Genomic DNA, 13,664 nt, shown 5'->3' with positions numbered 1-13,664 from the left:
TATCTTACTGTCTCAGACCTCCGAACTTTTGATCCTGGTTGGGAGAATTTCTATCTCAATTGTCATATGTATTATCCTTCAATTGCGACATTCCTTTATTATGAATGTGTTACCCAAATCTAAGGACATATCACCTATTTTATTCGAGCAAAGTCTAGAAATCCCATTAAGTAGCACGTTTCCTATTCTCCCGGGAACGAGGGCTGTCACAGATGGTATCAGAGCGAAAGTTCTTGGCTCTGAGACCGCAAGTTCATTGATGTCGAGTCTAAGATATCATCTCTAGACTAGACTTCTAATGTTTATACAGCAACCCTCAGCTCGTCGTCACACAGCCCTCAACCAAGGTATGTTAATCATGTTTTCAAAATGTTTACTGAAATGCATGCACCAAATGAATATGTTATAGAACATGTTAATATTGAATATGCATTGAGATGGAACATGCATTGAGATGAACATGCATTGAGATTGAATATGCATAGAGACGGGACATGCATTGAGACTGAACATGCACTGAGACAAAACATGCATTGAGATGGAACATGTATTGAGACTGAACAAGCATTGAAACAGAGCATGTATTGAAACTATAGACGCATTGAGACAGAATATATGAATTGAGACTGAACACGCAATAAGAATGGATGTGGTTTGAGATTGAATGCATTGATCTGAATTATGACTGAACATACACTGAAGCGGATCATGTATGGAGACGTCCGTACACTGAAACGCAACATGTATGGAACCTTAACATTTATTGAGACTAGACATGCATATGATCATGAATTTGAGATTGAAATATTTTATCATGCAAAAGTATGTGCCCAACTTGATTTGAAATAAGCTCATGTTGCTTAAATGCATGATATGCAATTTATTACCATGAGATGTTTCAACCACTATGTGTTATTACATGTTTTAGTTAGGTTGTGAACCTAGAATGGATATGATGACAGACTATAGTCGCTTGATGAACTGATGAATGATGTCTTTAGATTTTTAATTTTTAAGATTAGAGAATTTTAGAATCACATGGACATACTAAGAATAGAAATGACTATACGAAGAAAGCACTGGAGATAGAATGAGTTGAACGTAGTAAAGACTGAACAATGAAAGCACTGAACATAGAATGACAGAACATAGAAAGTATAGAATGGCATAAACATAGAACATGGAAGAGTAAGGCATAGAAAGTCGAAATACGAAAGTTAGAATATCGGAGCATGATACATAAAAGGGATACTCATGGACAACCAATATTGGTTTCAAAATAGAAAGATTTTTAGGTCATTAGTATCACAGATTTTTAAGAAGAATGAAGAAGAAGCCCAACATTGTTGATTACATGCAGAATGGCTGGAGAAAGAGGAAGAGGACCTAATCCTGAAGAACATGTACCACGAGTTATACCAGAACATAGTGTGGAAGAGAGGTTTCGCAAGCATAATCTACCAACTTTTGATGGCTTTGGTGATCCTCTGGATGCCGAGAGATGGGAGCTACTGAAAGGATACTCAACCATGTTGGCTGTGGGGATAGGGAGAAACTCACATGCGCAATTTTCCAACTCTTTGATGAGGCCGAATTTTGGTGCGAATCGGTGCAACGAACTTTGACCCCCGAGCAATGGGAGGCGTACACGTGGAATGATTTTAAAGAAAAACTATATGAAAAATATATCCCTAGATGCTATAGAAAGAAGAAACAAGATGAGTTTTGGAATTTACGACAAGGAAATATGACGGTCACTGAGTACGATCGAATGTTTAACCAGCTCTCGCGATATGCTCCGCATCTAGTTGATACAGACGAGAAATGTGCAGAAAAGTTTCGACAAGGTCTACGGCTTGAGATAGTCGTTCCACTAGCAAGTCAGTGAGCATTAACATATGCTCAATCTTTGAGCAGGGCCCTAAACATCGAAGCAATACTACCAAAGGAAAAAGAAAATGTGTCAACACAAGCACCGACCCAAAACTATGGAAAAATTAAACGTAAATGGGAAGGCGGAAATGAAGGGAACCCAGGAAAAATGAAGCAACCATGGAGAGGAACTCAGCAACAACAAGGACAAGCTGAAGGAAAGACTTCATGTCCAACATGTCAGAAAAATCACTATGGTGAATGTAAGATAGGCTCCAATGACTGCTTTAGGTGTAAGCAACCAGGGAATTTCGCCAGAGACTGCCCGAACAATAATGGAAATATGGGAATGTCACAACCTCAGAACCTTGCCCCTTAAAGGCCGAATCAAGTACTAATTGGTAACGAGCGGCCAAATCAGAGACAGCCTGCACGTGCTAGGGCTTATGCTCTTAACCAACAACAAGCAGCTCAAGCACCTAAAGATTTAGAAGGTACAATCGTCATAATTGGCGTATATGTTTTAACATCAAGAGTTTCATACTTTTATCTCTACATGCATGTGAAATGTTAAGTTTAAAGCCTATGGTGGTGGAAGCTTTCAAGATGATATGTAGAAATGATAAGCAAGCCTGGCAAATCAGCCCCAATTTTGGATTTAGGATATGAGAAAGAGATTGATGAGTATGTTTAATAGAGAGATCAAATTTTAAGAAGCAAGTAGATATATTCTTGCTTTATAAAATCGCTATGAAAGAAAAAAATACGTGGAGACTAAGTATGTCAGCCAGTATGTAAATTTCGAGGATGAAATTTTTTTAAATGGGAAGGGTTGTAATACCCTGACTTTTCCTTGATAGAATTTCACGAGAAATTTTGAAATTAGAAATATTTTAGTTAAGTTTAATGAGAAGTCGATTAATTACCGAACTAGGATTTAAGAATTTTATGAAAATGTTAGCAGAGACGATATTTTGAGGCCTATTAAGATTAGATTATCTTGTAGGTCCACTTGATAGAAGGTTTTAGCACTGATTTTACAAGAAGAGAATTGTGCAAGATTTTTCTACAGGTTTGTTATCAAGGTGGGTTTTTATTTTCCAAAGTATGTTTTGAGTTATTAAGCTCTACTTGTTTTATGCAAATGCAAATGAATGTCCATGTTAAAATGTTTTTATCTCTCTATTGTTTAAAGTGCTCCTATGTTCTCTAACGATCGGGTCCTAGCCGGCGTAGCGATTGGATCGCCCTAGTTAGGATTGTGTACACACAAGGGGGTATTGTGGGCTGCTCCCATTTGCCTCAGACTGTCAGACTTGGGCTGCTCCCATTTCTGAAACATGCATGGTAGTGGACCTCTGTGGGCTGCTCCCACATGTTCACATATAGGCGAAGCACCAATAAAGAGAAGACTGAAAATGGATCCACAATTTATTTTAAGTATGCATGGAATGCTTTCAAATATCTCTATGTTATACTGTTCATAGCATGGATTATTCTTTTAAATGGATTTTTCAAATGTTTTCAAATGGCTAAAGCCACTGAGTATATTAGTACTCAGCCCTGCAATTGTTTTCAAAACCTTTTGCAGGTTGAGCGGCAGATGGTGACGTGCAAGGCTGAGGGAGGGTGTTGCTGTATTTTTAGATAAATGCCAAGAATAAATTCTGCTGGCATAATATTCTCTAAGATGAATAATATTTGGGATTAGCTATTTTAATATTCATAGCCTATTTAATATGAACTCGTATTGTCATCTCTTTCCTAGCGATTATTCCTCGCATATAATATTTGCTCAGTATTAAATGTTATCTTATTATCTCAGACCTCCGAACTTTTGATCCTGGTTGGGAGAATTTCTATCTCAATTGTCGTATATATTATCCTTCAATTGCGACATTCTTTATTATGAATGTGTTACCCAAATCTAAGGACATATCACCTATTTTATTCGAGCAAAGTCTAGAAATCCCATTAAGTAGCACGTTTCCTATTCTCCCGGGAACGAGGGCTGTCACAAGTGCTGCCAAGACTTAGAAAATATTAAGAATGAGCGTTACACAATTGAATGGATCACAACTCGATTAAATACTAAGGGTAAAACCCCAAGGGGCCGGCCAAGCCGGAAAATTTTGAGCTACATAGTAGAGTAGACTAAGTATAAGCTTGGCTACCAAACCAAGCACAAACTCATACTGGAGGAAAGAAAACTAGGGAAAATCGTCCACATAGAGCAGACTCGTAGGCACGCATGCCCGAAAGCTTTAAAAGTTAGAATATTATAAGTCTATTACAAAACCAAGTCAAGTTTGCAGATAATGAAACACAATCGTCAATCAGCAGAAGGGCCACCAGTACCCAAACCTCCAAGCGAAGCAGCAAGATTTGCAACCTCGGCAGCCTCCTCAGCTCTCCTCTCCACCAGCATGGCATAAGCTTCAAGCATCGACGCTGTGTTCCAAGTCCCAGCCCGACCGTCCAAGTAATCTTGAGCCATTTGGGCCCTAGCCTGGACCTCCCCCTCAGTACCGACAAAGTCAAGCTTCTCCGTTAGAAACGAAACTGTAGAGTTAACAGCCTCAAGCTGCTCCTCCAAAGTCTTCGCCCGATCACCCGCTAGGCGCCCAACATCAAGCTGAGCCTGCAGTTCTAACTTCAAACGTGCAATCTCCTCATCACGACTCTTCAATATGTCATCCAAATCAACCCGCTCAGTTCGGAGTTTCTTCACACTCTTCTCCAACTCTCGGATCCTCTCCGACAAATGAAGCACGCCCTGCAAACCCTACATGAGCAATAGAGATAACATGAATCAGCAACTAGTCACCTACACTTGAATCAAAAGAAAAGATGATTGAAACCAGTATAACTCCTACTCACCAGAAAGATATGGTCGACAGTGGCATCAGGGGCGCCAGACTTCAATCCAACCAAGGCATTGCGATCCTCTGGCCAAAGTAACTTGCCCAACTCCTTGCGGAACGGACGAACATCCGCGTATGCAGAAGCATCAAACAGGAAGATAAGACGAATAGAGTCACCAGCCCAGTCATCATCATCGACATCGCGCCTTCTTTCCTTGCCCTTTCAAACCGGCGAAGAAGAGACCGGAATAATGAGCGAAGTAGGGATCGGAATGACTGTCTCGCTGACCTCGAGATCACTAGAGGCCTCGGTCATCTTCTTCTTCTTCCTTCCCGCACGCATCTTCGCCAACGCAGTATCAGGGCCCTTCATCTCAAAGTGATAAGACTTCGACATGACACGTGCTGTAAAAGCCTGCTCCTCTACCGTCAGTTCAGGTATGATCTGAGAGCCTTGTCGTCCGTACAAAGTTTCCAAAGACTTAGACAAAAAGACCATACGGGGTGGAGGGCGAGTCGACAAGGAGACCGTACCTTCTGAAGTAAAGGAAGTGCCTTTCCACAACGAACTTTGCCTCAAATTATCGTCAGATAAGATAACCGGCCAATCACGAGCCTCCTCGGGATAGCTCAAGATTTGCTTAAGTCTCTCCTTGACACCCAACCAGACAATAGGATAAGGAAAGCTTTTCAGATCTACAAAACAATGAAAGAAATACTCATTAAATCAATGGTGGTAGACAAACATACAAATATAGTTAACTTCAACACTCACTAGCAGAACTCCAAGCACAAGGTATCTCAGACCCATCAACCAAACCCAAAGCTTCATAAGGTATAAAGAAATACTTCTTTTTCCACCTTGTATGCAAGGTGTCCGCACCCAAGATCAAGGGTGACTTGTTACCCCTAACCTTCTACATGTACCGATCGATATCACCTGAATTAGATGTCAGATGGTAAGTTTCTAACACCTCAGCCACTGTAATATCAATGTTGTTATTTTCCCCAAACACCTGCAAAGCCATCAAAATGCGCCACGCAGTCGGCATCAACTGACCAGGAGGAATCCTATGGTAGTCGCAAGTTAGCCAACATCACTAATGATGATTCATTCCTTTTAAGTATGATATGACTAGGGCGACCCCCGTCAATCATATCATCGCTATCCACCCCGTTACTAGCCATGTAGTCAGGTACCCCAGAGTAGTCAGCCATGCTCGGAGCCCCACGACTACGAGGCACCCCAACAGGCACATCACCACTATCTAAATCGACAACTCTACTCGACGACTCCATAGAAACTCCTCGACTACGAGACATGTCAACCAAGCTACCTAGAGCAAAGACGCCAACCAAGTTTACAATAGACACACACAACAATAGACGAAAAATGGAAATGGAGATATCATACATGACTAACCAAACATACCCTACATAACTAACATGATGTACGTAATGATTTGGCAAACAAAAATGAGAGCTATCATATAGCACCAACCCAGCATGTCAAACATGACAATCACACACATACTCATACTTGGACAAAATAAACATACTCCAAGAAACAACTATTTTACTATCTACTAGAGGGCCAACGAATCAAAGGAGAGTTACACAAACGACAAATCGATCAAAGAATGAAGCAAATAAATAAGCATGCTTGGAATATTCATAAAGAACGTGGTAGAATATGGAGAGAATAAACCAACCTTCTCAAAGCTTCCAAAAATCCTCTCTACGCTAAACACTCCAAGCTCCACTCCAAAAATCCAAGAACTCCAAATGAATTGTGTAAAAAATGAGACTTGGTTTGGGAAGAGAAATGTTACTTAATATATTACGGTTGTGGCAATCTCTTTTTCTTCTCTTCGTACAAATTGTAGATGATTGTTATTCATAGGGTAAAATATATATTCATGAACAAAGTTGACTACAAGTTCAACTCCCTTTTCATGCAAAAGATGGGCTGTCATACTTTCATCAGTCCAATATGTTACAATACTTACAGTACTCGATCTACTCAAAAAGAAAGAAAATGCAGCTCTACACTCCTAGTGGGGCACCACCTAACCAAACAATGGATAGCCTACATCTCTCTCGTGCAGAAGGTTGATAGTCATCCACCCTTGTTGCCATGCCTCGGGCAAGTGCCAAACACCATCCGGGCAGCAACACCTCCCAGCCAAACCAGCCAAGCATCCTCCACACAATAACAGGGGCCTTCAAATTAGGTTGGGCAGCTCCCAAACCTGCCAGGCAAACACACGCTCAGGCGACAGCCATACTAACCCAACAAAACAAACACATTTCTTCATTCACTCTTAAAATCTGACCCAGCAAGTCGGTGGAAACCACCGCAGCGGCAGACTCCATTTTCCCGGCAAGGCAACGCCAGGAGGTTGACTGCCTTCGCCGCCCCCTATCTCATTGACCTTGATTCGGACACATCTCAAAGAACCAAAACCTAACCCTTCTTGAAATCACCGCCGCCGTATCACTCCTCTGGTAATCCCTACAATCGGCCCTCGATTCACCGTGAATCGTCATCGCCTAAATCAAGATCCGCCACCACCATCTTGCAACTCTCGACAGACATCTTGGTTTGTAACTCTCCTCCCTCGCAAAAAGGGTGCGACACCAAGGGTGGTCCACCACCGTCGCCGACATTTCATTCTCCGGCGAAAAGATTGCCTCTTCAAGATCTAGAAAAAACCCATATTTGATTTTGCTTAACTGATTTCGTCTCCATAAGACGCAAAGGATCAAAATGAAATTCCCCAATTTCAACGCACCCACAGATTCCAAAAAAAATGGTGAATAATCCCTAAGTGCTATATAGGAAGCCAGAGCAGAGCACTCGGCTGCCAGAGTAGAGCACTCAGAAGGGCAGAGCAGAACAACTCAGAGGCTAGAGCAGAGCACCCCGGAGGCCAGAGCAGAGTAGTCGGAGGGCAGAGCAGAACAAGAAGTTGCCAGAGCAGAGCGCTCGGAAGGGCAGGGCAGAGCAGCTCGGATGACAGAGCAGAGTAGTCGGAGGGCAGAGCAGAGCAGGAAGTTGGCAGAGCAGAGCACTCGTAAGGGCAGAGCAGAGCAGCTCGGATGGCAGAGCAGAGTAGTTCGGCTGCCAGAGCAGAGCGCTCGAAATGTCAGAGCAGAGCAGCTCGAATGGCAGAGCAGAGCGCCCGCAGATACAGACGTTACTGACGTCACTTCCGTAAATATGGGATTCGCTCCCTACAATCATATCGATCTTATCCTCTATAATTAGAATATATTATTCTAATTATAGAGTAGGGGACAAACTGTAGTGGGCAAATTTCGTATAGCCTATTTAAATATATATTCGCGGCCCCAAACATTAGGCCCAATCACAGAACTAAATTAATCTTAATTAATTCATCCCAACACTAGGTTGTCAGGCCCAGCGACTCAAACCCTAGAGAGGGCAACGACTTGAGGAAGAAGGCAAGAAGAGAAGAGGGACGTCAATCCCAGGAATATCGGAACAACTAGGGTTTTAATAGGCATGTCAGCTAAACCCTAGCCGTCAGACTACCACAATATAAACAAGTATCAACTAGGTCAACAACCATTCATTCGTATTCGCAGCTACTCCACTTACTCACGCTCTCAACTCTCTAGACTTGCTCGATCTCTACGCCTCCACGCTCTCACATTCTGGATTGGGGCTTGCTCTGACTAGTCAGACAGACCAGTCCGACCGATGAGATTCACTATCTCACCTTTGCTCTACTAATTCAATCATCTTTACGCTTTATATTCATTTTTCTTATCAATTAATATGAATTGTTTGACTGACTTGAGCGTCGGAGGCCCTTCCATCGACACCCCCACCGGTGCTCCTAGAAGGGCTCTAACGTGTTTGTGGTTTCAGGTTGCTAGTGCCCGCCGACCCGGACGTACCTGACGTCCTATTCAAGTGATTGTTGGATCCATCCCCAACAATATGTAGATATATATTATCAATATAATTAAGGGTTAATTCTCTCTAAATCCTTAAACTATAGTCATTTTTCGTTTTTTCCCTCAATCTTTGAACTTCCCACAAAAAATCCCCAACTTTCAATTTTTCCTAATTTTCCTATGACGGGTTTTCCGGTCAAATCCGTAGTCGGAATTTTCCTATGTGGCGTTATTCATGCCAAATCACCCTATACGTGGCAAATCACACCCACCCTCCCTCTCACACGTCACTCTCCCCCTCCCACGTCACTCTCTTTCTCTCTTCCCCCATCCCCCTTCCCCCTCTCCCCCCCCATTGGCTCTCCCCCTCTCTCTCTCACCGCCACAACAGCCCAGATTCTGGGGACGGCGGTTTTCAGGAGACGGCACAAGCCAAAAAGCGGCATCGACTCTTCCTGAATTTCAGAGGCGGCGAGCGAGCTCAGGCGGTGCCGGCTTGAGGGCCGACATTTTCTGGGACCTCCGTCAACTCTCCCCCTTCCCCCATCCCCCACCGCCGCCACTTCATCCCCCTCCCCCTCCCTCTCTCCTCCACTCGATTCCCGGCGCCGATTGAAAACCCACGTTTGAAAACCCACTTCGCCCCCCCCCCTCTTCCCTCTCTCCTCCACTCAGATACCAAATTTGAAGAGGCTCGGGGCGTTAGGCGACGTGACTGGGAGACAGAGGCTCACCGGAGGAGGCAGGTCAGGGTGGCGCTGCTATTTACGGCGCAAACCCTAGGCGGCGCGAAGAGGGGGCAAAACCCTAGCTGCAACTTTGAAAACGTGGATCGGATAGAAGGGTTCTCAAGTCGGATCTTGGGAGCGCGGAGCCTTTGAGGAGAGCGGTCGTCGGGGCCATCTGTAACAGACAGGGTTGAAGGCGGTAGTCTGCCGGTTTTTTGGAGGAGATGAGCAGCGACGATCGGACTTTGAGAAGAAGGTGGTGGACGTGGCAGAACGGCGAAAAATTGAAGAATAACAAGCACAAAACGACATCGTTTATGTATAATAGATACTACGTCATTTTATTAACAATTCGGCGTGTCCACGTCACTTAATTCCGATTCCACGTGTGATCGAATTTGGCCGGAAATTCCGTCATGGGAAAATTAGGAAAAATCAATAGTTGGTGATTTTTTATGGGAAGTTCAAAGATTGAGGGAAAAAACGGAAAATGACTATAGTTTAAGGATTTAGAGAGAATTAACCCTATAATTAATATATTGAAGTATTAAATTTAATGAGTATCGTATAATATATACTCCATCCGTCCACCAATTCAAGGCATACTTGCCTTTTTGGGACGTCCACAAAAACAAGGCCTATCTATTTTTGGTAAGTTTTTATTCATTATTTAATCAAAAAAGTCAAAGATTCTTTACAAAAAAGTGGGACCCTTTCTCCATTCAACTAATAAAAATACACTTTTTCTTAAAAAGTGGGACCCTTTCTCCACTCAACTAATAAAAATACACTTTTTCTTAAAACTCGTGTTTTTTCCCCTAGGCCTTTAATTGGTGGACGGATGGAGTAATAGTTAAATTATAAAGATATTCATTTTTAATAAGTATATATAAATGTCAATCAAAAATTAAATTTAACTGAAAAAAGATAATAGCAAATATATTTATATAAATAATAAATAATTTATTGATAAACATAACTACAAAAAATAACTTAAAACGAAATTAAAAAAAAGGTTGTTTAGATATATAACTAAATATTCTTCTATATATTTATATTAAAATTAATACGAATTTTATCTTTTCAAATTTAATCTTACTTTTCTTAGTTGCATTAAATATTATCGTAATTAAAATATATTTAAATAAAAAATACAAAAAATTGATATCTAACAAAAATATAGAAAATGAAACAAAATTAATATAAACAAAGAAAACAAAAAGGAAAAAGTTGTATATTCAACATATAGGAAGGAGAGCAAAAATAATAATGAAGGGAGAGAAAATAAAATATTTTAAAATTTCATAACTTATTCATTTTTAATGATTTTTATTTATATTAAAGATTTTGTTACGAACATAAATTTAAGATGTATATTGAATATTTTTTGCATGAATCAAATTTGGCAATGTAAACTAAAATAAAAAAGAATAAGAAAAGAGTTTGAAAATCAGTGGAAGAAGAAGAAAAATAACTCATCTTCTATAGTATATAGATGACAAGAATCTTCAGATCTTCACTACCTTAGTCCTTCCCTCTTTGCATTGTCATTTGAATATCAGATGGTAGTATAATTTTTACAAGACAACCAGTGGCGGATTCGGGCCGGGGGCTTCCAATTTTTGAGTTTTTTTTAAATTTAATTTTAAATATAGATATTATATATATATATATATATATATATAATATAGAAGAAAAAATATGGAGTAATACATTATTTATAGTATATCGAACTATCCATATTAATTATTTGACATTGTACATTGATTTGTTACATTTATGTTATTTTTATCCTTTTTTTCTTATTTAATTTTTAATGTTGAATTTAAGTCCATTCTAAAGTTAAAAGTAAAATTACTAATTATTAATAATGAAAGTTAGTTTATTTGTTTAGAAAATGAAATATATTTTTTTAAAAGAATGCATATGTAACGCCCCAATTTTCATAAACTTTTCAAACTAAAATCTTGAAGAACTAATAGTTAAAAAAATAAAATTTCCTTGGCTATCAAAATTTAAACTAATTTATAAAAAAAATCAATTTACCAAAACTAAAGTAGTAACATAAAAAAAATAAAAAAATAAAACGATAAACTAAAACTTAACAAGTTCAACTTAAATTTTCTATACAAATCTTTATCTCTAGTCATTCTCGACTTTCATGGCCACCTCGACTCCAGAACTGCAAAACTGAAAAGATAAGGGATGAGCATATTGAAAATTAATGTCACAGCCCGCCCTAACTATGGATAGTTAGGCCGAGTGATCCACGACTAGGGATGGGGTTAAAGAAGAAGGGGAAGAAAAGGGGCGTCATTTATAGCCGTAAAACTTACTCATCTTAATAAAACTCGTCATTTTTATTCATTAATACTCAATTGAAAACAGTCTATGAAAGACAGCATAAAACTTAATTAATATCATTAATCAAGTTATACATCGTATGAAACCATTCACTTAAGACTCAAAGTATGACATAACATACTATAACATCAACAACATCTTGCAGCGGAAAGTAGCTAGACATATGTATGAAGACATATTCTAGACAGGTTAACTATTTATTAACAACCCTGGAGACTCCGCTCATTGCAGCACCATCATCACATCAGCTCAACCTGCACATTTAGAAAACATATGCAGGGCTGAGTACAAAAGCACTCAGTGGGCACGTATGCCTAGGTATAAAAATACATGCTTCAAAACTGTAAATTGTCATGCCATCATAAACAGTACAGCAAGGGAGTTTTTCGCTAAAAAGGCCCAAGCTTACTAAGTTCATTTGTGATTCTTAAAGTTCGTCTGATCAGACTAAGTTCTTTTGTAATCTATCATATCTGAAACTGTGTGCCGGAGAGGTGGCCACCTCTCACGGTCACTTGACCGGCCAACCCGCTAGATGACTCACGGTCACTGGTGTACACTAGCCCTGGCAGGATAGCTATCAACTGCTCAGGACCCGAATTCGATTGCATCATTGGCAAAGCCAAAGCAGATAGATATCATACTAAAATTTAAACATTTTATGGCAAGACAATACTTGAAATAACTTTAACTCAAAGATTTTGTCATGAAATAACTTGCTCAAAGGTAGCATTAAACTCGTTTGATAGATATATAAAACTGAAATTAACAGTTAAATCATCTCATGCATTCATTCGTATAAGAGGCCTACGACAAGCAGGGGATCTCTATATACGTAGTAAAAGTAATGCCCACCTCGTTGTGTCTCTGTATCAATGAGTAACGTCACTCTCTCCCTCAAGTCGTTACTTCCCAAAAGGACCTTCATCGTTATGAAGAATTGGTGAGAAGTTATAAAAGAAACCTCGATTAATAATCTAATCTCTTTTATGAAACATTAGTATCTCTAATGTTCATCTCTCTTGATTGTTAATCAATATAACAATTATTATCTCTCGTCATTACTCATTAATTATAACATCCTTATGTTATAATTAGCAGCGCTTCAATTAAAAGAAATATTTAACACATCGAAAAGTCCACTTTCTTAGCAGATCTATTCGCTCTCATCTCGTCTAATTAACCGATTAGAAAGTTAAACTTTCCATTAGGCATGTATTTGAGTCACGGGTCAACAAGAATTGACTATGCTCAAATTCTAATTTCACTAAAAATTTCGGCATGACCTATTCATATATAATGTCAGCCACGAGATTTCAACGCGTGAATCTCACTACGTGAACTCGTCTCTCGACTCAAAACTTAACATCTTGACATCTTTTCAACGCAAACCAAACAATTCAAAATCATCAAAACTCTTTATCAGTAAACTATCATTTATACTCGACACCAATTGTTCGAGTGTCAGATACCAACATTTATGTGCGTTAATCATAACTCTCACAACTCACACCATTTAGTCATATCGTATCATCCATCAAAACAAATATAATCAAGTTGTTTTCTAGAAAGTTTTGCTGTTTTTGTGTCATCTTTAAAAATTCATAACAACCAACTCAATCATCATAAACTCTCATACCAATTGATCTCAAAAACTTCATGAAGTGTAGGTCACTCTAAAAATGGTAGTTAACCAAAAAGGTTAAAGGTTTTTGGAGATATTGCTCTTTTAGTGCAGGCTGTCAAAGATTGACAGTTTCTGCCAATTTTGTTTAGGCCATTAGAAACCAAGGCAAACCATAATAAAATTCCATCAAATTTAATCATCCAAAACTAAAGGTATCCTTGAAGATTTGGTTAAAATTTCACAAGAGAAAACGTTCATATGATCTGCCAAATAAACAATGAA

General features: G+C 39.5%; 1 protein-coding gene across 1 annotated transcript; it reads left to right on the top strand.

Annotated features, from left to right (window-relative positions):
• The first annotated feature begins 1,361 nt into the window (after positions 1 to 1,361).
• On the top strand, positions 1,362 to 2,251 carry LOC131005403 (uncharacterized). The gene is made up of 3 exons (XM_057932380.1): positions 1,362 to 1,609; positions 1,696 to 1,836; positions 1,918 to 2,251. The coding sequence occupies exons 1-3, from the start codon at positions 1,362 to 1,364 to the stop codon at positions 2,249 to 2,251; spliced, it is 723 nt and encodes a 240-aa protein (XP_057788363.1).
• The last annotated feature ends 11,413 nt before the right edge of the window (positions 2,252 to 13,664 follow it).

Source organism: Salvia miltiorrhiza, chromosome 1 (genome assembly GCF_028751815.1).
Source record: "Salvia miltiorrhiza cultivar Shanhuang (shh) chromosome 1, IMPLAD_Smil_shh, whole genome shotgun sequence".
Lineage (NCBI taxonomy): Eukaryota > Viridiplantae > Streptophyta > Magnoliopsida > Lamiales > Lamiaceae > Salvia > Salvia miltiorrhiza.
This window is presented reverse-complemented; position numbering and strand designations above follow the sequence as displayed.